Here is a 26,626-nt window from a genome sequence, read left to right as displayed (position 1 = left end):
TTCTTGGTACACAACTCTTTTAGAAACTTAGCGTGTCAGGTAGACTTTTATAGCTTCTAGAAAAGGTAGGTTTATAGTCAAATTTTAAACACTTCCCTAATCTCATCAAAATTCTCGTCCTTTTTAAACCACAACTAGTCTTTAGGGATATGGTGCTTTATCGCTATTTTTAGCGAAGGGATAAAAGTTTTATTAGTCTTTGCTTTATCTCTAGCCGTTTTCCAACTAGGTGTCCATCTTGGAACCTCTACAGGTGTAGGGTCTTCACTTTCTATTATTGGGTCTTGTAATGTTTTCCCTTTTGGTTGTGGTTTAACTGGTACTTCTACAATTGTAGGGTCTTCAGTTTCTATTATAGTATTTGGTATGGCATCATTTTTAGTTTGCGGGTAATCTTTAGGCATAGTCACTTGGTTATCAACTACTCGCCCTGAACGAAGGGTAGTGACTGCCTGTAGGTCCCCTTGGTTTATATTACCATTACAGTAAATACTATTTATTTCAAAGGCGGTGTTTGTTGACTTAGGATTAGGCAATCGCTGACTTGGAAACACGCCGGTTTGGTTATTATTTTGGTTAGAAGATATATCAATAACCTTTTGGCACAAACATTGCATCATTTGCATCGTTTGTTTCATCATATTAGAGTTTTGATCATGCTGATCTTTCATCAAGTTGGAGTTTTGTTGCATAATTTGATTTTGTTTCTCCAACAAGGTCACTACTACTTTGTCTGTAGATGGTTGTATTGGAATTAAAGCTTGTTGAGCGTTCATGTCTTGATGTTGATAGTTCTGGGTTATGGGTACTAAACCTCTATTCTGGTCACCTAAGTTCCCTTGTCCTTGATGTTGAGTTAACTGGGTTGAAGTGTGATGGTTGTGGTGGTGTTTGTGCATAGACAAGAGGACAATAGAAGTCGAATGCTCAAGACTACAAATGCACATTACAACGAAAGTAGAGTTAATGTTCATGGTGGAGTGGGTTGTTGTTGAACAGAGATGGCATCTACCTTTTTAGTGAGGGGGCATCGATAAGAGTTTTAAGCTTCGGGATCATGTTTAACCTCAAGAGAAGAAGGAGAGGAGCGGGAGGAATCGTTTCCTCCCAATTGTTGTTCTTCTTAGATTGATCTTCTAAGAATTTATAAGCCTTCAAGGCTCCTTTACTAAGAAAGCTACCCCAGTCATGATATCTAGAACCTCCTTATGATAATGTGAAAGCCCCTTAAAGAAAGAAACGAACAAGCGTGTCTTTTCGCAAGATTATGATGCGGCATTCAATGAGAAGATCGCTGAAACGATTCCGTGCCTCGAAAAGGATTCATGAGGATTCTCCGGGTGAAGAAATGAATCTTGTGAAGCATTTCATCTGTCTTTAGTGGTGGGTAAAATTGTTCCATGAACAATTGAACAAGTTGAGCCCATGAGTCCACGAGTTTGGCGTTTGGGCGTTAACCAAAGACGCCGCCTTTGTCGGGCTAGGGTGAAAGGAAACACCCTAAGTTTAACTTGATCCGGACTTACGCTAGGATGATGGAATGTAGTGAGAACTTGGTCTATCCTACGCATGTGTTGGTAAGGCCTCTCGTGGTCTAAACCATGAAAAACCAGTAACAAGTTAAATATATTAGGGGGGATTCGAAAATCCCCCACTAGGTCTGCAAGAACGATGCACGACTTAGGGCCATCGTTTAGGGCTTTATAAAAATCAGAGAGAGGAGTCTCTTGTTCTTTAGCCATTGATGCAAGTGTAGTGTGTGAAATTCTAGATAGGTGTGTTATATTTATTTCTATGAAAAACAAGCCTGATTATACTAGAATTAAAACTCCTCTGACATAAGAGGCGAGGAGTGGAAGAAGGAGTACCTGAATGCCTCCTTGCTACGCGTTTGAATAGCGTCTTGTATACGCGATCTCAGTGTATTTAACAAGTTAGAAACACTGAGTAATTTGAAGACATAAAAATTTGCATTTACCTATGAAAATTGGGCTGTTCACATTGAATTTTCCCTTGAGGGCGCGAGTGCCCTCTGTTTGGGCGCGGGTGCCCTCTATTTTGTCGAAAGTCCAGTGTTTTGGGCGCGGTCGCGCTCGGCGCGCTCCAGAGTTTTCAAGTTTTAGGCCTTTTATCGTACTCCAAAAAATCTGAAATTTTTACAGTAATTTGCTAAGACGTCTATCAAGTAGCCTGTAAAATTTCAGATCAATCGGAGCTGTGAAAGTCCCTCTACAGCTCTTCAAAGTTTGCGAAACGGTTTTCAGATACAATACAAACAGCCGAATGGTTAACCCATCAAAACAAATCCAAAAATTTCCAAATTTTTACTGGAGACTCCTGACAGATCCTAATTGTTTCTGTAAATAATTTAGAGCAATTGGAGTTCTACAACCTCTCTTTATTGGCTGGTGTTCCAGATATTAAGTGTTTGCAACACTGCAGAAACACACTGGAAACACTCTACTATTTAGGAGGTCAAAACAAATAAAAAACTCATCAAATTTTTACTACAAACTACTGACTTAGGATAGATACTCCTGTAAAAATTATAGAATTTTTAGAACTCCCTAAGTAACCTTACTCGTCTGTTTTTCAAGAACATACGGTGTGAAAACTGAAATGCAGCACTGTAAAGATCGTATTTTTTTCACAAGGTAAACCAACTTTGAACAATCTGAAAATATTCCAGTAAATCAACAACACATTAAATATTATGTATGAAAATTTTCAGAATTTTCGAAAATTTAGAAATACCTTCACCACAGTGTTTTTCTCTGTGAATCCAGCAGCCCTATGCGAAGCGGTGATTGAGCGGTTCGAAAATTCAAGAAACAAGAATGAAAAAATTAAAAGGGTGGGTGGGTAGAGAATGGGGGATTGCCCCTTGGATTCAAGCAATTGAATTCTTGTCATGAACGAGATTAAGATGGCAGCGGCGCCATTTGATAAATGTAAAAATAGTAGAATCCTAATATCATGTTAACAACACTAATACGTAATCCTACCGTTCTTACGTTTAAATCAATTCTTCTTACTCTCAAGTCATAATCATGCAATATAATGAGTAAGGATTCATTCCACTCTTAAACCCTCAAGACTTAAATTGAATTCAACTAATCAAACCCAAAAGGAACAATGGTGAGAGTAATGATTTGATGTGAATTTTCTATTCTACCATTTCCAACAATTGAATCTAAACAAGACATAATATAAAGATTTGAACTTTATTTGTTTAAACTCAATTTGAAACTACTAATGCAATGATTGAATTAAACTAATAATGACAAATAAGTAAATCTAAGGATTTAAGCTAATAAATAAATGAAAATGAAACTAGATTATGGAGAACTAATTAACTTTATTTATCTAATAGAACAATAAGAACAAGATATGATTGAATGGATAACAACTATTTTATTTATCTAATGAATGATATTCAATGATTTAAATAACTAAGCTAAAACAAAGAATGAAACTAATTAATGGAATGAAAACTAAGTAATTAACTAATCTAGATCTAACTTTTTCTAACCCTAAACTCCATTAACATTAGCTTCCTAACCTAACTGTTATTAACAAAGAGTCAAGCTTTTGTTTTTATACTTCCAGATCCAAAATCGTGCATGGGCTTGGAGCCGCATGTTTTGGGCGGAAAATTGGGCCCAAAACCCAATTTCTTTAGTCCAAAATGGGCTCTTCACTGCAGTTGGCTTCGACAGATGTTTCGTCCACTTCTGCTCCTCTGATTGGGCCAAGGCTTAGACCATTGGAAAGTTCTTTTCGAGGCGGTCGTTTTGACATAAGCTACTCCCAATTCGAGATTTGAGTCCAAAGATACGCCTTCGGAAGTTCGACTTGACTTGTATTTTACGCCCATGTTGACTTTTCGACTTTTGGACCGGCTTTACAAAGGCTTTGTCTCCTTGAATCTTGGCCTTTATTCACAGAACTCCTTAGCAACCGACCTTTGCTCCTTTATCTCGCTAAAGTGGCACATTTCTGCACATAATAGACTTTGAAGCCTGAAATGCATAAAAACACGTAATCAGTATTAACTCTTAATTATTACTCACATAATTGGTCTAAAAGTATGATTGTTAAGGGGTTAAAACTATAATTTTGGGTTCTTATCACCCAGCATCGCGGCCGCCACATATGCCAGTGTGTTTGCATGCCTATTCTCTCCGCGACCCAGGTGAACAAATTGAATCTTCTCGAACTTGCTAGACTTCGCGCACCACCTTCAAATACTTTTCCATTCTCGGGCATCAAGCTGCAAACCCACCATTAAACTTGGCAAACCACGAGATTAGAATCTGAGTACACTATCAGTTTGACCCCCAGATCCTCAGCCATTCTCAATCCCTCTATCACTGCCTCATATTCCGCTTCATTACTGGATGCCGCAAAACCTAACTTTGTAGTTAGCTCTATTCTATGGTTATCGGGTGTAACCAGCACCACCCCTATGCTGCTGCTTTCGTCAGTGGCCGATCCATCCGCAAACACCCTTCATCCATTTCTCTTATCCCAAGGGTCCAGCACGTTGGGCTCCACATCTCTCTTTGGTTCCATAACCATCTCTTCTCCCCAATTGGGATCCTCAGCGGGGAACTCTGCTAGAAATTATGTCACTGCTTGCTCCTTTTCCGCGGTCTTTACCTGATACTGTATCTCATATGCGCTAAGCATCACTGCCCATTTCAACATTCTCCCAAAACTCTTGGTCCTTAATGCCTGTTTGAGGGGTAGGTTTGTGACCACTACGACGGAGTGAGATTTGAAGTAGGGCTTCAACTTCAGTGTCGAGAAAATTAGTGCCAGGGCATACCTCTCGATTATGCTATACCACGTCTCTGCATCTAGTAATGTTTTACTTTGAAAATACACCGGTTTCTCCACCCTGTCCACGAGACGGACCAATACCGAACTTACCGCGTACTCGGAGGCCCCCAAGTACAAGTACAATTTCTTCCCCTCTTCTAGCCGGGATAATAAAGGTGTCTTGCCCAAGTACCCCTTCAACTCCTGAAATGCCTCTTCACACTCCGCGGTCCATAAGAAATTTGGGGTACTTCTCAACAGTCGGTACAGTGGCCTGCATTTGTCAGATGATTTGGAAATGAACCTATTCAATGCCGCCACCCTTCCTACCAGCCGCTGTACCTCCTTTACATTCTGTGGGGATGGCATTTCTATCAAGGCTCTTATCTGCTCAGGGTTGGCCTCTATTCCTCGATGAGTCACGATGTAGCCCAAAAACTTGCCCGTGGTGACTCCAAAAGTGCACTTCTCTGGATTCAACTTCAAATTATACTTCCGCAGTATACTGAATGTCTCCCGTAAGCCCTCCAAATGCTCCTCCTCCGACATGCTTTTCTCCACCATATCATCTATGTATATCTCAATCCCTTTTCGAATCTTGCTCTTAAACATCTTCTCCCCCAATCTCTGGAACGTGGCTCCAGCATTCTTCAACCCGAAATGGCATTCTTGTATAGCAATACGTGCCACCTTCTACCACAAATGCAATTTTCTCCTGATCCGGCCCATACATCGCAATTTTTTTTTTTTTTTTTTTTTTTGGAAAAAGTTAGGGGTTAAGGATGCCCCAACCTTTATTTGATCATGATCTCAAGTACAACTTACCCTCTTCATCCTCTTTGACCAAAACATGCAGACTTTGGTCTAAAGGGGGAATGAAATACAAAACACTATCATCTATAGAATCACTAAGCTTAGATAAATAATCTGCAGCCTGATTCCCTTCTCTGTAAACATGTTCAAAGTCCACCAATTCAAACTCGTCCATAATGCGCTTTATCTGGGCTAAGCTATTCCTCTCCGTCCAAGGTGGCTCCTCCTTCAAGTTCAGAATACGTACAGCCCTCATGGAGTCAGAATGTACATGCAGTCGCTTTACTCCCAACTGGGCAGCTCCTTGTAGTCCTCTCATAACTCCTAGCAGTTCCTGTCGAAGCACTGAAGGAGATGTGGATGATCCAGTAAACCCAAAGAGGACCCTGCCATCTGTGTTTCTCATTAGCCCACCATACCCTGCCTTGCCGAGTTTCAGCGACCCATCGGTATTCAGCACCGGTACCTGATCATTCGGCTTTGACCAGCGCACCCACTATTCCTCAACTGGCTGGTAGTTTCCTTCTATGCCTAGTCTTTCCAGCAGCACCCGCAGCGCATAGCTCTCCTTTATAGACTGCAGCCAGTTGTACCTCATAGACGCGTCCATGAATGAGAATACCTTGTACCCCACGGTCCTATCTACCAACTCATCTACCCGCGGCATGGGGTAACTATCTTTCGGGCACTCTTTATTCACATCCGTGAAATCGACACACATACGTACCTTGCCATTCTTTTTAGGTACCGCGACTATATTGGACAGCCACTCGGTGAACTCCGTCTCCCGTATTATGCCAGCTCCCTTCAACCACAATACCTCTTCGCGGATGTCCTCCGCATACTTTGGTCTTATGCTCCGCATCCTCTGCCTTACCGGTTTGGCATCTTCTCTCATGTGCAACCTATGGCATGCAAATTCTGGGTCTAATCCCGTAACATCCTCAATTGTCCAAGCAAACACATCCCTATTCTCCGACAAAAACTGTATTAACTTACTCTTCCAGTCATCCGGCAGACTAGATCCTACTGATGTGAACCTTTCTTCCTCCCCATCCCCTATATTCACCACTTCAATTTCATCTAGCGTCTTTGTACCCTCCGCAGGTTCCAACTTACTCTCCACGGAGTCACTCTGTAATTGATATGCCTGCCTTTTCCTTGGGTGGGAACTTTCCTCTTCTGTTCCGTGTACCAATCGTTTCACTGTTCCCCTATGACTATTCTTGGTCGTCACCTGATCGCCGCGGACTTCAAACGTGCCCGTTGGAGTAGGGAACCGTATTACTTGATAGTACGTAGATGGGACGGCCTTCATCTCATGAATCCATCTCCTCCCCAATATAGCGTTGTATTGCGAGGCAGAATCTACCACTATGAACCGTGTGAATACTATCACCGGTCCCGTTGTTACCGGCAACAAGAGCTCCCCTAAAGGCTATGTCATACTTCCATTGAACCCGTATAAATTAGTGCGCGGAGGCCTCAGTTGCCTAGGATCAATTCCCATTTCTTCCAAAGCTCCTTTGAACAACAGATCTACCGCACTGCCACAATCCACTAACACTCTCTTCACCAGGTAATTACCCATTGCCACCGTGATAACCAACGCGTCCTCATGGGGGGAGTCCACTGCTCGTAAATCTGCCTTGTTGAAGGTGATCGTGTCTTTATCCTCGGTTTGGTCGTGGCATATCAGTCTTGTCATTGATCTGTTGGATGCTCGCGGTCCTTCTTACCCTGTCTCTATGTGCATTATGACTTAGTACCTCTCCACTGAAGATCACATGTATAGTCCCCAATAACTGATCTTGTCGCGGCAAGCACTCATCATTCTGCGCATCCCTCACAAACTCCTTCATCTGGCCCTTCTCCACCAATCTCTGAACCATCCACTTCAAAGCGTAACAGTTATCAGTCTCATGGTTTCGCATCTGGTGATATGCGCAGAAAGGCTTATCCGACAGCTCTATAGGTGTGTTCCACGGTCCTTCATACCCCCGCAAGTTTTTAATCAAAGGCAATATTCCTCTCAACGGTCTATTCAATGGCGTCACCTCTGTCTCCCGGTATGGCTTCCCTTCTCTATTCTCCCGTCCCGTACTCTTTCAACCCTCGAGGGGTAACCGCGGTACCCCCCGCTTTCCTTTTTCGAGGCCCCTTCCCTGCGCTACTCCCTATCTTTCTCCAAAGACAAAACAGCTTTCCCTGATCTCTTCGGTAAAGTGTCCTCATACCTGATGTATTTCTCTACCCGCGGATATAGTTCGTGCAATGTTACAATCTCATTCTTCGCGACCGACTGGTGCACTCCCGTCCCTGGACGCAACCCTCACTCAAATGCGATAACTGCGGTCCTTTCATCCAAATTCTCGACCTTCAATGTCTCAGCCTTGAACCGACATAGATACTCTCTTACTGTCTCGGCCGACCTCTGTCTCACGTTGAACAAGGTCGCGATGTCCACCGCACGCTTTTTCTGATGTATGAAATGGTCTACAAAGGCCTGTTCCAACTCTTGGAAATTTTTTATGCTCCCCGCCGGCAACCGATAGTACCAATCCGACGCCCCGCCTTTCAAACTGGCCGGGAACATCATGCATCGCAATCCATCATACCGCGGCTCTTGCCATAGCAGCATCTGTTCCCTGAAGTGGTGGATATGGTCCGTTGGGTCTCCTTTCCCATCGTACCTCTCGAATCGAGGTTGACTAAAGCATTCTGGGACCTCCAAAGCCCAAATGCCGTCCGCCAAAGGGTTGCGATTTAGCCCCGCCACCACTTGGCTGGCCGCTCCTCCGCGACTTTTCCCCTTCTACTGGTTCGCTTCTCTGTCCTTGTCTATCATCTCTTGCACCTATTCGGTTGTCAAGCCGGCCACTGGATTTTCCACGAGGTTTGACTCCTCTTCTTCCTCCTCAGAGCTATCGTTTGCCTCCCCGCCCGTACCTTCTTCTTCTCTTTCCCTTTCTCTTCTCAATCCATCATTCTCCTCTCATAGCCTCCCGATCTCTTCCCTCATAAGCCATGTCTCCTCTGTCTCCAGATCATCTCTCCTGCCTCCTTCTTCATCAATCACCGCCTCTGGTGTCGATTCCTGCACTGCCACTCTCTTCGGTCTGCCTACTTGTTTCTTCGGTGCCATCTCTACGTTGTTTTTGTTCTGTCCCCACAGACGGCGCCAAATGTATTGACCTAAAAACTCCACTGCTCAATCGCTCCGAAATAATAGACTCACAACACTCTCTTTTCTCTCTCACTGTGCGACCCCCTATTTTCTCTTCCCATCTCCTTCTCTTTATTATTTGGTTTCTTTCTCACTTCGACCGGCCCAACCTGTCCTCCCATCCGACTGATCCCCTTCCTGCCATACACTTGCCACGTCCGCGATCTAGGGTTTCTCAGCTAGGATCGCATACTTCCCAGTTTATATTACTAAGATGCACCCCACTCGGTGTCCCGCTGACCTGGTCCTTTCCCTGGCTCGGTTCCTATGCTCCTGCTCTATCATATTACTCTGACTCCCATATGACGTCCGCTGACCTGGCATCCTTTTCATAATTGGGCCTATACAAATGTCATTGACACATTTATGGCAACCCTAAAAATGAGAACTCATTCTATTGAATTAGGCAAGTTGACCACAAACACAAAGTCTTCTTGCTGGAAGCAGGAGCTCATCAGAGACAATATTGCAATTTAATTTGTTATATATGATATAAGGAGATGGTTATATATACTCGAAAACTCTACTTTAAATAAATGAATTCCAAAGTTTACTTCACCACATTTAAATATAATGAATTAGAAGTTACAAAATTATCTGATTTTTATTTTTGTGGAGATGTTCTCAATATGACAATAGAAATCAGTTTTTCGATTTTTTAACTTTTTTCTCACCCAAAAATTAAGCTCATTTGAAAATATACAAACCCATCAAAAATCAATTAGAAAGTTACAAAATTATCTAACAACCCAGTTTTTTTTTAATTTTATAACAACTTTTGACAAGGTTTAATATATTCAATTGAACTGATTTTTTGTGGGGGTGTTCTCCATCATGTGATGTATGTCTCCACAAAAAAATTAGCCCTCCAATCATCTTGTAAATCCATTTTTAAGAGTGGAGTAACTTTCGAGTAATTAGTGGAGCTCATATAACCACCCCACCCCGAAATGATAAGCGATCAGTACAACATTAGTATCGGGCATCCACATGATCATTTGAAAAAACAATGCACTTTCACATCAAAAAGGGAAATATAATTCACCGGGATTATTTTATTTATAATTCTACCAGATCTTAATATATATTTCTACATGATCTTTGTGGTTGAAAACCAAAATCTAATCCACTTTCGTCAATCCTTGGTAGCGGCAAATTGGCAATTTCAAGCTGAGTAATTGTTTGCTTTATATTTTATCCTATTAATTTAATATATTAGATATTGAAAAAAAAAAAAAAAAAAAACATCCTCAAACACTTTCGCGGTACGAACGGGTTCGGAAGCTAGTTCCTATCAGTAGTTGAAGTTGTGGTTTACCAGTGTGCATTTAGGACTAGTTTACTATCTATTACAATTAAGAGTACAGAGAAACAAAAACTTCTTTGTTTAGATTTTGGTTAAGAGTAGTTTCAGAGACTCCTAGGATAGCTCTTGAGAGCATTGGGCTGGCTACTGCAGTTTTGAATTCTTGATATTTAGGCGGCTGAGTGGCTCAGGTGCTGTAACTTCTTCTCTTGCATCTACAAGTTTCTTTAGAAGAAGTCCAATCCACCAGTTAAAGCAGGTGCTACAGTGACTAAATTATAATGTCTGCCCGAGATTGCAACCCAATGCTGCTGTTATCCCCCCTTACTCAAGGTGCTAAAAGATACCGTCCATTTATCATCCCTTCACAAATTTTGTGTATATTGCACAGCTCGTGAGTTTTTTTGGCTCCCGAATTACATAGTATGCGAAGATCCAACTTAGGTTCTATTATCACGCATGCAAACGTAGGTACCATATTGCTTATTCGGCAATCGGCACCCATAGCTTTTAGTATATATTGCTTGAAAGTGGGTGTCAAAGGTAACCTCTCTCAATTGTCAGACACATCTCAATGCTTTATGGAGTCAAGTTTACAGATTTTTTGGGTGGTTATACAACAGTAATTTGAAATCCTCAGCTAAATGCTATTAGCATTGAGAGGCCCTCAGCTCATTCCTTTTGTTTATCTTTATTTTCCTAATCTTCATAGACCCAATTCAAACTAACACAAAATGGTGCAAATAAAATCTATGGAAAATTATATTGATACCTTCAACAGGCTACTCAACTACAAAGCAAATGTGACAATCACCGTTCTCTGGCTCCTCAAACTAAGTAGTTCCCTTTGGTTTTTTGCATCTTTTCTTCTGTTTTTTTTTTTTGGGTATAGTCTTCCCACAGATTTTTATTAACTTCAAAAAATAAATGAATAATTGGTAATAACCCTCTCAGTTAAATTAGAATGGAAACTTCATGAATTGTTGATGAGGTGGTGGGCCGAATTGTGTCTGAAGTCGACTCATTCTGGCTTTCTGCAAGTGATGATAGCAAATTTGATTAAATCCTTGTTGTAACCCTCAATCATCAACGGCATGGCCAGGGCACCTTTAATGGTCTTCCATCCTGAGTTAACAATAACAAACACTTAAATGCAAAGTGATTTAATTAGCAAAAGCAAGTAGTTTGAGTTCTTCGGTTGTTCCCAGTTTGTGATCTCCACTTACCGCTCCGTAGCAATGAAGTGAGACCTTTCCATGTTAGTGCAGTCCGTATCACTGCTGGCCAAAACGGCGCGACATACTCTGACCAATCTTCTGACTTGATATCCTGAAACATTTGATACAACTGGTTATGGAAACCCAATTCATTGTTTGGTAATATTGTCCTGTTCCTATGATGCATCCGATGTATGTGTAATGGAATTGTCCAATTGGATTGACTTTTGTTAAAAGAAATCCTTCTGTGGGTTCCAAAGAACCGGTAAATGGTGTCAACCAAGTATGAGCACGTTTTCAGTATACAAAAGAAGATAAGATTACCTCCATATTGAGAGATTGAAGGAGTTTTGCATAATCAGCAGTAGAACACCAGGCAGGGAGAAAATATGCATCACAGATTTTTTTCAGTAGCTCCTTTTCTTGGGGCTGCAGGGAGTCCTCTGAGGGAGATAGATCTCTGTGGCACCATGTTACTATTATTATGGTGGCCCCTGGTGATGCGACACGTATCAATTCATTTACAAACTGTCCAATTCAAACAAAATAGCAAGAAAAAATAAAATCAGTTATTACAATACAGAAAAGACGAACAGATCCAAGCACCCAGTATCAGAATTGTGTTAACAGGATGAGATCGCCTGACTGGCTATTAAGACACTAGAGATGTACAACCGATATAGTTAGTTATGATAAGCATCAAATGCATTCCTAATAGAGTCATGAAATAACCATTTCATTCATTCAGATAGAACAATCACACATCTCTCATCCTACATACTAATTCAAATCAGATGTCCCATTTAACCTTTTTATCTACTGATCTAGACATTATGACGAATAGACATCTTCTAGACCTCTATCAAATAACTTGCCCAATCAGCTAATTAAGATCAACTAACGCAAGCCTAAAGCATTATTTGTTTTGTCTATTCATAATGGTAACTTAAAGAACAACTAGTTTCATGCAAAAAAAAACAGTTCCACATTATTATTTTTTTAAATCTAAGAAGGTACAAATTGGATGGCAGAACTCAAAGTAATTGTTGGACCTCTTCATGTTAAAGCTGTCAACAAATTGCTCTGCTGTCATTTTATAATCCAAGGAGAAGTTCTTGAGACAGTGAGATCCCAAGATAAGTACAACTGTACAAGTGATACTGCTAGCTAATTTAATGGTACATTGAGGAAGTGAGAATGGTGGTGCATACCTTAATTTTGTCAGGCATGTGTTCTCCACTCTCCATAGACCACACAAGATCAAACTGCCCATCAGGAAATGGTTGCTGAAGTGCATCTGCAACTTGAAAAGACACCTGTGAACCATACATCGCTGCTTTGACATTCTCTAATTACTTAAGGATATTTATATCTCACTTAAAATTTAAAACATGAACTGGGTCTGAAGCTATCATATTAAAATGGTCACGCAGCAGAATCCATTCTTGAACTAGGTTGGTTGTCAGAAACCTTAGAACAAGGTATTCCGTTGGCTTGGAAACAATGTCAAAGATCAAAATGCAAAATCATTTGACCGGGTCGAGTTTGGGATGGCAGAACTCAAGCAGTCTTAAGAACCATTGGATGGGAGTCACCAAATACATTCTACAGTAGCGTCACTGTATATTGACTTACTAAAAATACTTTCCACTTAAACAAAAGAAAGTAAGAAACTATTTATTCTTGTTCTACAAAGCAACTGAGTTTGAGATACCTTGTCTCCCAAACCTTGTGCATCTGCAAGAGCTTGTGCCCTTTGAACTTGAATGGGGCTCAAGGTGATGCCTTGGCATTTGGCTCCATATTTCCTTGATAAGTATCTGGAGCTACCACCAATACCACATCCTACATCAACTATGCTCTTGGGCTTCTTCAGTGAGTCCTCTGCAAAGTGCAAACAACCGAAAATGGTATGAGAATAGTCTTTTTCTTGTTATGTTTCTACTAATAGCGGTGTCACCGGCACATCACTAAACTGTGGAATCAATTATAGCAATTACTATCAGTCATTACTCATTATTGTTACGGAGCCTAATGAGGTTGAGTGCCTGTAGCAAAACTAATATAATTATGGAGGTGCCCCAAAAGCTGTGGACTTATGGAGCAAACCAATAACCCAATACAATGGAAGTGACAACCAATAACAAAAGTCGTAGAAGCAACAACTAAACTCAACAATGTATAAAATCAACCAAATAACTCCTAATAAAAGTAGTAAGATAATGAAATAACTACTAACCAAAAGGAAATCAACCACAAACCAACAAAAAAAAGACAACGATATACATGGTTCGGCGGTGAGCCTGCATCCACAGACCAAACGGAGAATGTTCACTAGAGAGAGATGATCAATAAGAGATGATTCTTTGTGTAATGATGCAAAGTCTTGAATAAGTATAATCACTCACCCAAAAAGTTCGCAAAGAAACTCACACATCTCTCTTTTCAACAATGGTTTATTCTCTCTCAACAACAATGTTGTAATTTGACGTAATTCATAACCCCCTTTATATATTAGGTGGGTGTATGATAAACACAAAAGATGGGCTCAAATAACAAATAACATACTAAAGAAATGCACAAAACACTGCTGAAATTATACGCAATACGGTGTGACTCACACAACCCAGGTGTTAGTACTGCCGAGTGCATTGTTTCCCAAATCGGTGTGGTTCACCCACATGAACAATCTGTTCCCAACAGATTCAAAGGAGTTGCTTCTCCTAATCAAGTTTAATGCTGCAACTTACATACATGATCAGAATTCAGTAATAGAATTTGTGTTAAGTTAAAGTCTTACGACTTCAGAGTGTTTAAAATTCCCTCAGCTAATAAGTACAGCTGGTATGAGATAGTAGAGTTGTTGAGCATACGCTTTGAAGTTCGCATTGTATAATGCATGATTTATGAGTTAAATATCAACCATTACTAATGACATTGAAGACATCAACTAAATGACATAGTTTCTTATGTTAAGATCAATGTGGATCTTGAACTTTACAGAATGTGTCTTACGAACTGTTAGACACTAGAAATTGCCCTAGACTTTGTGACAATAATGTCTTTGAAAACATCCTTCTAATGGTTTCTTTTCCAAATTGAATAACTTTTTTGCACTCGTTCTTCTAACTGTCTAAATTTTACGTATGCAACTTTAAAATTTCAAGGGCTAAAGATTATAAACAAATTATATGAAAAAAAGATAGTCTAAATGATCCATGTAACTCTTAGAAAAGGTCAATTACCAAATACAAAAACTGAAAGCTCTCTTGATATTCTCAGCCGTACCTATGAGATTATTGGGGTAATTAACAATATTAAAGTAGGAGTTACAATAGTATTAGTATTGCTATTAATAGTTTCTAATGTCAGTTACATTTCTAGACTAGTATATAAGGAAGGCATGTACTTGAAGTGAAAGTCAGTGTTCTATGAAACAAGTTTGAGTGTTTAGTTTCTAAATACCTTTCCCTTCCTTTCATTTGGTATCGGAGCTAGGTTCCCCATCTCAATTTTTCAGTAGGCATGGCGCGTCTAGCATAGTCCCACATATACCCAAGTTATCAAAAGATAACTATGAGAGTTGGTCAGTCCAAATGAGAGCCCTGTTTGGTTCTCAAGAGCTATGGGAGCTTATAGTTAATGGGTTCGCAACACCCACTCCGGAAGAGGAAACAGCCTATACACCTGAGCAAAAGAATGCTCTTAAAGAGCATAGGAAGAAAGACAGTAAGGCTTTGTTCCTACTCTATCAAGGGCTGGACGAGTCTACCTTCGAGAAGGTTGCCGAAGCAACATCAAGTAAGGAAGCATGGGACACTCTCGCTATCATTTACAAAGGAGTTGACCGTGTGAAGCGAGTCCACCTTCAAACTCTCCGTAGCAAGTTTGAAGCGCTGCATATGAAGGAAGATGAGACAGTAAATGATTACTTCTCACAGTTGCTTGTGATGGTGAACGGCTTAAAGAGAAATGGCGAGAAGAATATGGATGATATTCGTGTCATCGAAAAGATACTCTGCTCTCTTAATTCAAAATTTGAGCATGTGGTCGCAGCCATTGAGGAATCTAAGGACTTGGAGAAGATCTGTCGACGAATTGATGGAATCAAGTGCATGAGCAACACATTCAGAAGAATGCAAGTTCCACTGTATTGGAACATGCAATAGAGTAAAAAATGACTCTACATGAACCAGGAGAACGTGGTGCTAATCGAGGAGGCTACCACAACTCTAACCGAGGTCGTGGTAGAGGCAGGGGTCGTGGAACCCAACCACAACACTGGCAAAATCAGTCAGAAAATCAGAGTTTTAGAGGTTGTGGTAGAGGAAGCCGAGGACGATCCACACTTGGAGAAACAAGTACCAGAAATATCCAGTGCTACATTTGCAAAAAATATGGGCACTATAGTTTTGATTGTTGGCATAAAACTGAGGATGAAGCCAACCTTGCTGAAACAACATATGATGATGTGAGTAATGAATATGATGATTTGAGTAATGAACATACTCTTCTTCTCGCTCATGAGGATTCAGGTGCGCAACATGAAGTTTGGTTCCTTGACACGGGTGTAAGTAACCACGTGTGGGAAAAAACATCTATTTGTGGAACTTGTAGAACGTGTCCATGGCAGTGTGACTTTAGGAGATTCTACAAAATTACCCGTCGAAGGAATGGGGAAGATCAAGATCTATCAAAAGGATGGTACACCTGAGTATGTTTCTGATGTGTATTATATACCTACCATGAAAAGTAACATTCTAAGTGTCGGACAACTTCTAGAAAAGGGCTATGTTGTACACATGGAGGACAATCATCTTGCTTTGGCAGATGTGTGCGGCAGGCTTATAGCTCGTGTCAAGATGGCAAGGAACCGCATGTTCCCATTGCACCTCAACACAAAGTTCGAGCAATGCTTTCTAAGTCTCGTGAAGAAAGTCATGGAAGTGGCAACTTCGCTTTGGCCATCTAAATTTCAATGGTCTGAAGTTGTTATCAGCAGCTGGTATGGTGCATGATCTGCCAAAAATTGAGTCCCCACACCATATTTGTGAAGGTTGCATAGTCAGCAAGCAAACACGACTCCCTTTTCCTAGTGGGCAGTCAAGGCATTCAGAGCAACCATTGCAACTTGTTCACACCAACATATTGGTCCACTAGATCCCATATCTCTTGGAGGTAATCGTTATTTCATTACCTTCATTGATGACTTCAGCAAAAAACTATGGGTTTATTTTCTTAAGGAAAAGTCTGCTGCGTTCACAATTTTTAAGCACTTTAAAGCACTTGTCGAGGCAGAAAGTGGGAGTAAGATTGTCATACTTCGATCGGATAGAGATGGTGAGTACACCTCAAATGTTTTTCAAGAATACTGCAAGGAACAAGGCATTCAACATCAGCTCACTACTGCTTACACACCACAACAAAATGGCGTCGCAGAAAGAAAGAACCGGACCATTCTCAACATGACAAGAACCATGCTCAAGGAGGAAGGATTGGCAAAAGATTTTTGGGCAGAAGCAGTAGCTTGTTCGGCTTATTTGCTTAATCGGTGCCCGACAAAAAGTGTCAGAAATAAGACACCTCAAGAGGCGTGGAGCAGCTACACACCTACTGTGACACACCTAAGGATATTTGGGTGTGTTGCATATGCCCAAGTACCCGTTGCCAAAAGAAAAAAACTTGATGACCGTGGTGAAAAATGCATTTTCATTGGCTATAGCGAAGAATCGAAGGCGTATAAACTCTACAACCCACTAACCAATAAACTGGTGGTGAGTAGAGATGTTACCTTCAATGAAGGAGAAGCGTGGAATTGGAGTGGTGAAGATAACTCCAAAGTACATCCTACGGTGGAGGAACTTGGAGAGTCCTCTCGGGTGGTTACTCAGCCAAGAACACCCTCACCTCATCTACCTACCACACCACTTATATCACATAGTACCTCACAATTCACTAGCCATAAAAGGAGAGTGAGATCATACATGCCCATCAAAATGCGAAATCTGGATGAGATATATGAGGAGACAGAAGATGTGGATAACAGTCTATTTTGCCTATATACTGATCATGAGCCTATCAACTTCCAAGAAGCTATGAAAGAGGACTGTTGGCAGTATGCAATGGAAGAGGAAATGCATGCAATTGAGAAGAACAACACCTGGGAGTTGACAACACTCCCACAAAACCACAAGGCGATAGATGTTAAATGGGTGTACAAGATCAAACGCACACCAAATGGAGATGTTTACGGGTACAAGGCGAGGCTTGTTGCTAAAGGATACAGCCAAAAGTATGGTATCGATTATGAGGAAGTTTTTGCACCAGTTGCTCGACTTGATACGGTGAGATTATTGATGTCACTAGCTGCTCACCATGGTTGGAAAATATATCAATTTGATGTCAAATCAGCATTTCTCAATGGCATTCTTGAGGAAGAAGTGTATGTAAAAAAACCGAAAGGTTTCTTAATTGAAGGAAAGGAGCACAAAGTGTACCGTTGTATGGCTTGTATGGCTTAAAGCAGGCACCAAGGGCTTGGAATGCGCGTATCGACAATTATCTTCTACAGAATGGGTTTGCTAAATGCCCATACGAGCATTCTGTCTATGTTAAAAGGAAAGAATGCCAATTTCTAATAATACATGGGGAATAGTACTGAACTATTTGCAGAATTCAAGAGGTTGATGTTTAAGGAGTTTGAGATGACGGACAACAGGTTGATATCCTTCTTTCTTGGAATTGAAGTAAAACAACAACAAGATGGAATTTTCTTATTGCAAAGGAAGTACTTGAAGGAGGTCTTGAAGAAATTCAGAATGGATGATTGCAATCCAGTGAGCACCCCAATGGCCCCAGGCTTAAAGTTGTCAAGAGAAGGAGAAGGAGATTTCGTGGACTCGACTCTTTACAGGAGTCTTGTTAGTAGCTTACAGTTCTTGACAATCACAAGGCCTAATCGTCTATGGAGTCGGACTAGTGAGTAGATACATGGAGACACCAAAGGAGTCTCACTGGCTCGCTGCCAAGAGGATTCTAAGTTATCTCAAAGGCACAATGAATTTTGGTCTCTTTTATCCTTATGGTGAAAATGTGGAATTAGTTGGTTATTCTGATAGTGATTGGGCTAGTGATCAAGATGAGAGGAAAAGTACCACAGGCTATGTTTTCTATCTAGGGTCAACAACATTTTCTTGGACTTCCAAGAAACAAGATATTGTGGCTTTGTCTTCGTGTGAAGCAGAATATGTGGCAGTTTCATCGACTGTGTGTGAAGCGCTTTGGCTCCGAAATCTTTTAAATGAATTGAGTCATTCACAAGAAGAACCAACGGTGATATATGTGGATAACAAATCAGCTATAAAACTCGCCAAGAATCCAGTGCAACATGGGAGGAGCAAACATATTGAAACTCGGTTTCACTTTATCAGGGACCACGTGAAGCATAAAAAAGTGGAGCTGAACTATTGCCATACCACGGAGCAAAGAGCTGACATTTTCACCACGTCGTTGTCAGTTGAATCTTTCAGGCGACTAAGAGATATGCTTGACGTACGAAGTTTTTGATTTGAGGGGGCATGTTAGAAATGGTCAATTACCAAATACAAAAACTGAAAGCTCTCTTGATATTCTCAGCCGCACCTATGAGTTTATTGTGGTAATTAACAATATTAAAGTAGGAGTTACAATAGTATTAGTATTGCTATTAATAGTTTCTAATGTCAGTTACATTTCTAGACTAGTATATAAGGAAGGCATGTACTTGAAGTGAAAGTCAGTTTTCTATGAAACAAGTTTGAGTGTTTAGTTTCTAAATACCTTTCCCTTCCTTTCATTCACCTAAAGGCACAACACATGGAGGTAGGACCTTGAATATGTTGTTAAGTGTTATTGGGTTCAATAAGGAGTATATCCTTACTCTATCCAAAATTTACAAGAAATTCATCTATTACTCTCACTCGCATTGCATGCTAACCACTTCACAGCTAAAAAGTTTTTTAGCACAACGGACTGACATCCAACATTGCAATCACTACAATTACATTAATTAGCCTTGTTTGTGTTTACGTGACTGTTTTGGTATTCTGCTATTTCCATAAATTAGTTTTCTATAATATTCCATAGTCGTACATGATCTCAGTTGGATGGGTTCTAATTTATCAATAGTAATATTATTGTTTCTTAATCAAGATGGCAGTCAAAACCTCTTTCCTATTTCGGTAATTCTTAATTAAATTGTTTTATGTTTTAATATACAAACCTATTTAATTGGTAGATTTATTATATATAAAATGAAATGTTTGATTCCTTATAAAACTTTAATTGCTTTGTTATCTCGAGGCATAAGATGTAATCTCAGCCACCACATAGCTTTCTCCAAAAATCTCGACCACCACTATCAATTTTTAAGGCAGTTCAACATGAGTCGTCCATATTATTGAGACTATATGACCCTAATAGATAAAGACTTAAAGTCCCCAAGTGTATCACAAATACTACTTGTTGAGATTGAGTTAGAGTTATACTAGCTCACAACTCGTACATAGTCTATAAAAGTGAATGAAGAAACCAACGTCGGTTACCTCTCTCCAATCTCTTCTTCTCTCCTCTTATATAATACATAATGCTAGTTCTCTAGAGTTTTAAAGTTCTAGCCTATACTCTGGTAGTTGTGGCTTGTCAATAAAAGTTTTTTCAATCTTCGACATTGTTTCCAATCTTGCTCCGCAATTTGTGTTCTTCACAAACAATTATGCGGAGTTGGAAAAGAAGAAGTGTATACTTTCCAACCTTCAGAAATCCAAAGAACAGAGAAATGTAAAATGTAAATATACTAACACCCTAACTTGACAGAGAAAGTCAAAAACTGTAAGTAGATAGATTTTGAGGATCAAGATATTAACACCCTAAGTTGACAGAGAGAAAAGATCATATAGTAACCCGGCTCTACCTCTAATAAGGTTTAGGACATGACTACAATGAATTACATGCCAAGGACCAGGGACAACCCAAGTTGACTCCACAAGACGCACTACCACATGGAAACATCTCCACTTAAGTATAAAAGTATTTCGGGTCTTATGTCGTGGTTTTGTTTTTCTTGTCAATTTAACTCACATTTGGCAACTTCAATCTTGTGCTTCCACTTGACATCACCCTTACACATGCACAATGCGCCTACGAAAATAGACTGTGCATTGCAAAGTACACTGTGCATTAAGTTTATTTTTGTCATTTTACAACAAGGTATAAAACCTTCAGTGCCATGATAGCACGTGTCCACTGCAAAGTAGAATGTGAGTCCAAAAAGATTCGATGCAAAGTAGATGTGCGACTGTGCATTCACTTAACAGAACCACTAAGCAAATAAATAAGGTGACCACATGGTAGCATTGTTTTAAAATTGTATAACGCTAAGCAAGATTTCTAGAATATCTCCCCAGCCCCTAAAACTTGTAGGCACTAATCGACACCTGCTTTGAAATTGCATAAATCTAACACTTAAAAGAAAAAAATAAATGGGTGGCCTACAATACCAATTTCAACTCCACAGACATTTACTTTCCAATTGTGCCCTCTACTTTTTCTTTAAATTACATCGCCATACAAAATCAAATAGTGTAAATATTCTTAGGAAAAAGGGCTAAAACGTAATTTGATATGAAATTTTTATTTATTAAGCGGGCCCCGAAAAGTAAGTCAACAGTCATATTCAAAACATATATTTAATTCCAATTTTATCCCTCATCTTTCCATTAAAATACACTACCAAAAACACAATGTTCAAGTAAATTGAAATTAAGATAAGGGTATATCTGTAATTGCACTTTTTACTTCCTAACATATTTGTAGGAGCCATATTTGTGACCACTGACTTTACATGTGTAGGAGCCCCTAGAGTATAACACTTACATAAAATAAGAACATAAAAACGTAATCCAAAAGGGGTAGAGAGAGACAAATAGGTAACTTTTGGACCATGAGATAGAAAGAGAAACCAAGGGCTAAAGGAAGACCAAAAGAAGAATATAAAGCCCATAAGAAATAAGGTTGAATGGAGTGCTTCTCTAAAAGAGGTTGTGGGTTTGATCCCCACAAACGGCCATTTGTTGGACCCAAATTTGTAACCAACGAGGTTGTATATCGTAGCACCCTTAGAGGGTGGTGCAATTCTGTTTTGGTGGATATGGAGAGATCGGATTTGTTTACTGTGTTTGGTTTCATTGGGTAGAAGTTCAGTGGAATGGATCAGTTATACCACCTTGGTTGCCTACGTACCCCTCTCGGGATCAAGCCGTCGTAGTTCACTATTTTCTCTCCTCTCCTCTCCTCTTCTTTCTCTACCGCTCCCACCTCTTGGGAGAAGCCTCCCATTCAACCCTAATTACCATGGGCATCATACCCTTCCTTTGGTCTTCCCTTCCCTTAGCCCATTGATTTCTCTCCAAAACTCCAAAAAATTACCCACTTGTCTCTCTCTACCCCTTTTGGGTTATGTTCCTATACTCTTTTTTTTTATGCAAGTTTTACTCTTGGGGCTCTTATACATGTGAAGTCAGTGGTCACAACTATGGCTCCTACAATATCCCTATTCAAATCAAATGCCTAAATTACCAAATCGGATAAAGTTATTTTTTTTACAATTTTATCCTCATTATAACATCTAAATTACATCACCCAACACATTAAATCAGTAAGTTTGAATTAACAAAGGGGAAAAAATGTCATTTGATTCCAACCTACTTTTCCACAAACACATGGCCCCGACATGTGGCCTACATGTTGAAAAAGTAATATAAAACAATTATTTTACAATATTTTCTTTTCCAATTGTACCCCTATTCATTTATTCATATTACAATAATCAAAGTCAACCCACTAAAATTCAATATATTTACTATTTTCTCCTATATAAATAAGTAATTCTACCAACCAATTTATATATTTACTATTTTCTCCTATATAAATCAATTTGAAATTTTGATAGTTCCAAACCGATATTTGCATCCGAAATTTTGATATATTGTAAAATTCGGAGTATATATTTTTTGAACCTACAAATTTAACATATTTACTTTTATATTCACTGCAAATAAATTTTAAGTACACATAATATATAATAGTACGGTGAATGAATCGGGTCGGATATTTAAATATCAATTTGGATTTTGGGTTATGTTTAATTTTACTAACACAATTGGATTAGGGTTTAGATAGATAGCTTAAACCTGCAAACTCGATTACGAATTTTTTATTATTATTTTTTATTACTTTATTTTTCTTCTGCAGTACACAAGGAACCCATCTAAATAAAATTATGTTGTTTAGTTTAAATACACTAATCATTTGTCACGGTTGTCGAAGACCGCGTGATATTTACACACATATGTAATGTAGTAAGGGAGTTAGCATAGGATCGGGTCGGGCCGGGTCACAAGTCTAAATCTCAAGCCCTGACCCTATCCTAAGCCCTCTTTAAAGGATTTAGGGTCGGGTTTTAGGGCCGGGCCTATATTTTTTTCATTTTACAAATGTCATTTTTCAGACAAAAATTGTTTTTTTGGTTTCTATGTTACAAATGTCTGTTATGTATTTCGCTTTAATAGTGTGGACAGAAACCTTTAGTTCTAGACTTGGCTTGGATGTGAATAAAAATATAATTTATAAAAAGTAAGTGGGAAAATAAATTGAGAATAATAAGTTCTAGACTTTGATTTGATGATCAAAGGAATAAAGTCTTATTTTTTTATTATGCTAGTGCTCATTGTTCTTCATGGCTGCTAGATAGGTTGACAAGTTTTTGTTATATAAAACAAGTTATTGGAAGTACCTTTGGGTATAAGTAATAAATTATAAAGGACAATGTTATTTTAATTTAAAATATTTAACAAAGAGTTGGACAATTATGGTACTTGTATTTATAGTGAAAATGTAAAACTATAACTAAAATTTGAATTAGGGTCGCCTATGTTTGTAACCTTAGCCCTAGCCCTGCCCTAGAAGGCCTGAGGGTCAGGTCGGCCCTGCCCTAAACTCTGTGAGGGTTTTAGTTGTGAAGGCTTTATAGGGCTTAGGGTCGGGTCGGTCAGGGCCGGGTTAGAGTCGTTAGGGCCAAATTCCCACCCCTATAATGTAGTATGAATTTTATATTTAAACTAAATAATATAATTTTATTTATATGGGTGGGTTCCTTGCATAGTACTACACAAAAAAATAATAAAATAAATAAAAAATGATATACATAATCGGGTATGTGGGTTTTAAGCTATCTATCTGAACCTGAACCCAATCGGGTTAGTAAAATTACACTGAACCCAAAATCCGAATTCAAAATTTAAATATCCGACCCGAGTCACTCCATTATATGTAAAAGGGTCTCATTGGAAATTTATTTGTAGTGGATATAAAAGTAAATATGTTAAATTTGTAAAGTAAAAAAAACATAAATTTTGAATTTTAGAATATATCAAAATTTCATCTGGAATTTCGGTTTCGAATTGTTGAAATTTCGGATTGATTTATAAAGGACAAAACAGTAAATATGTAAATTAATTGGTAGAATTATTTATTTATCCTCACCTTAATTTCAAATTAATTAGGGCATCTCCAATGGGTGTGTAAACAGTATAAAGTGTAAAATTTACACTTTAAATGCTAAAAAACTCCTTCCAATGGGGGTTGTATATCGTAGGTAATAATAAGTTATTAGTCAATAGATGGGGTGGGGAATTTCCCATTCCGCTATTAGCTAATAAAAAAACCCGGACGTCACTTATAGTAACGTCTGTTGAACTTTTAAAAACTCGGACGTCACTTCAACTCACGTTTGAAGCTTTTTTTTTCTGTTTGCGGCGGTCTACATCCATCGCTCAGTGATTTACAACTATTACAAAACAGGGACGTTACTTTGAACAACGTATGAAAGTGGACTACTATTTGTTTTAAGCTTTTGCGACGGAGCAAACCCATCATTTTTCATTATTTTGAATGGGCTGTGACAGTTTAAGTCCGTTGTTATCTATTTTTACAAATTTGCCTCCACCTACCATTGGAATAGCCACAAATAGTAAATATACACTTTATGTATTTTGGATTTAGATAGAGTGTATAATCCTAATGGCACCTATGTAGAGGTGGATTTTTACACTCTCCATTGGAGATGCCCTTAGTAGGTTGACTTTGAGTGGATAAATGAATAGGGGTACAATTGGAAAACATAATAGTAGAAAAGAAATTTTTTTATGTTACTTTTCCAACACGTGGGCCACATGTCGGGACGTGTTTATAGAAAAATAAATTGGAATCAAATGACATTTTTACCCTTTTTGTTAATTCAAATTTATTGATATCATATATTGACATAATTTAGATGTTATAATTATGATACACTTGGAAAAAAAAAAAAAAATTATCCAACTTGGTAATATGGGCATTTGAATAGAGATGTTAAGAAGTAAAAAAATACAATTACATATACACCCTTATATCAATTTTAATTTACTTGAATTTTGTTTTTTGTCTATTGTAATTTATTGGAAAGCAAGAGGGTAAAATTGGAAAACTGAAATGTCCATTGAGTTGAAGTGGCGATTGTAGGTCACCCAATTTTGTTTATCACTGTTAAATAGATTCGTTCATAAATGGGTAAATTTTAGTAATGGAAAGGAAAAGAAATAAAATGGGTAGTCCACTATGGAATGGAAAAGAAATAATTTTAAAATGGTGTTTGGTAAACTGGGGAAAGAAAAGTAAAGTAAAAACTTAGGAAATGAATAATCATGTTTGTTTGCAAAAGCTATGGAAATGAATAATTGTATTATTAGGCGTGCTAGTATAGAGTCCCTAGCTATCCATTTCTTTTCCTTTCCTCAAAATTTTCAGGGATTAGCTAAGGACACAAAACCTTTTCCATTTCCATGATTTTGTTTCCTTATAGAAAAGCCCATTTCCTTTCGAAGGATAAACAAACACCTTAAAAACTATCTATAAACTATCTATGGAAAAAATAGACCACTCTTATTTTCCTTTCCTTTCCTTCTGATAGTGTTGCCATCGTAACAAACACAGCCTTAAAGCAGCCCCTCCTCTATGGTAGATTGTAGAACTCACTTTGGGCCGCTTTATAACTTAAAAGTGACCAGTGTCCAGTGTGCTTGCTCTATATAACTCAATCATGCTAGTTTGATTAGCAGCAATAATAACGTTTTGCATTAATTCATGATTGCACGTGCAATAGACAATCTCTTATCAATAAAACGAAACAGAAAACAGTGGAAAAAGAAAGCCAAAAAAAAGAGAACCAATCAAAACTTATCCGTAAAAATTGAAGAGAGTGAACTGAACTGACCAGTAAGACCGGCAAAAGAGAGAGACTGTTCGATCATACGAATCTGAGCAGATCGATGGTCAGAAATCGAAGCTGGCACATCGGGATCATAAAAACCATGGTGCATATGGTCACCCCATATGTCTTCCCATATCCCCGAGGATTCGTCGTAAAACTCTGCTATCCCCTTCTGAAGACTCCCTTTGCCCACTGTGGTCGACATCGCACGTGTGACGATTCGACGATGTTGGTGATACCCCTTGACGCTTCTGCTTCTGCTGCTTTTGTGTCCTGGGTTAAGCAGAAACCGCTTGCTGCTATTAAGTTGTTGTAGTTGAAGACATGGGGTGCTGCTGATGGTGTGGGAGTGAAGAGTGTTCATCATCATCATGTGATAATATGCCAGTGCTGTCTATTTTTTTAAATATTTTACTACTAATGGTAATCTAATCATGGATGGTGCCACAACCAAGAAAGTACAGTAATTAGAATAATGTTTCCACAAAAAACAAAGTACCATAAAAAATAATTGGTAGGTGGAGGAATTAGGAGAATAATAGGTCAAATCGAACAAAATTGGATATTTTTGTTCACTAAAGGTATGTATTAAATATGGGGCGCTTTTTGTTCACTAAAAGTATGTATTAAATATGGGGATTGTCACTCATTTTCAAAAAAATAAAACAATAATAGTTATTCTTTATATTTCATTTAAACTCAATATATCCGATAATTCTACGGCATCCAGTTGGTACGAAATTTCATATTCCACGGCAATCAACAGCATTAGGTTGCCGTGAGATCCCATATCCCACGGCAGATCTCACGGCAGGCAGTTGTCGCAGATCATTTTTTTTGTGTTTTTTGTTTTTTTTCACTTTAAATTTTGCATATTGAACACACACGACATATAG

The 26,626-nt window shown here is 38.9% G+C and overlaps 1 protein-coding gene across 1 annotated transcript; it reads right to left on the bottom strand.

The window, feature by feature from the left end:
* Positions 1–10,907: 10,907 nt before the first annotated feature.
* On the bottom strand, positions 10,908–26,351 carry G-TMT (gamma-tocopherol methyltransferase). Its single transcript, XM_086606738.1, has 6 exons — positions 25,734–26,351; positions 13,101–13,270; positions 12,598–12,702; positions 11,711–11,914; positions 11,396–11,498; positions 10,908–11,294 (listed from the first exon to the last, which is right to left on the bottom strand). Exons 1-6 carry the CDS (start codon positions 26,101–26,103, stop codon positions 11,191–11,193), a joined length of 1,056 nt encoding a protein of 351 aa, XP_086462864.1. The 5' UTR covers positions 26,104–26,351; the 3' UTR covers positions 10,908–11,190.
* Positions 26,352–26,626: the final 275 nt, after the last annotated feature.

The sequence above is a fragment of the Coptis chinensis genome, chromosome 1 (assembly GCF_015680905.1).
Source record: "Coptis chinensis isolate HL-2020 chromosome 1, ASM1568090v1, whole genome shotgun sequence".
Taxonomy (NCBI): domain Eukaryota; kingdom Viridiplantae; phylum Streptophyta; class Magnoliopsida; order Ranunculales; family Ranunculaceae; genus Coptis; species Coptis chinensis.
This window is presented reverse-complemented; position numbering and strand designations above follow the sequence as displayed.

Excerpts from the sequence above, each read along its gene's own strand:
- G-TMT (XM_086606738.1), bottom strand. The coding sequence starts at position 26,103 with ATGATGATGATGAACACTCTTCACTCCCACACCATCAGCAGCACCCCA. Across the intron at positions 11,915-12,597 it reads ACATGCCTGACAAAATTAAG|TTTGTAAATGAATTGATACG; the intron begins GTATGCACCACC and ends TGAATTGGACAG. Across the intron at positions 11,499-11,710 it reads TTCAATCTCTCAATATGGAG|GATATCAAGTCAGAAGATTG; the intron begins GTAATCTTATCT and ends CAAATGTTTCAG.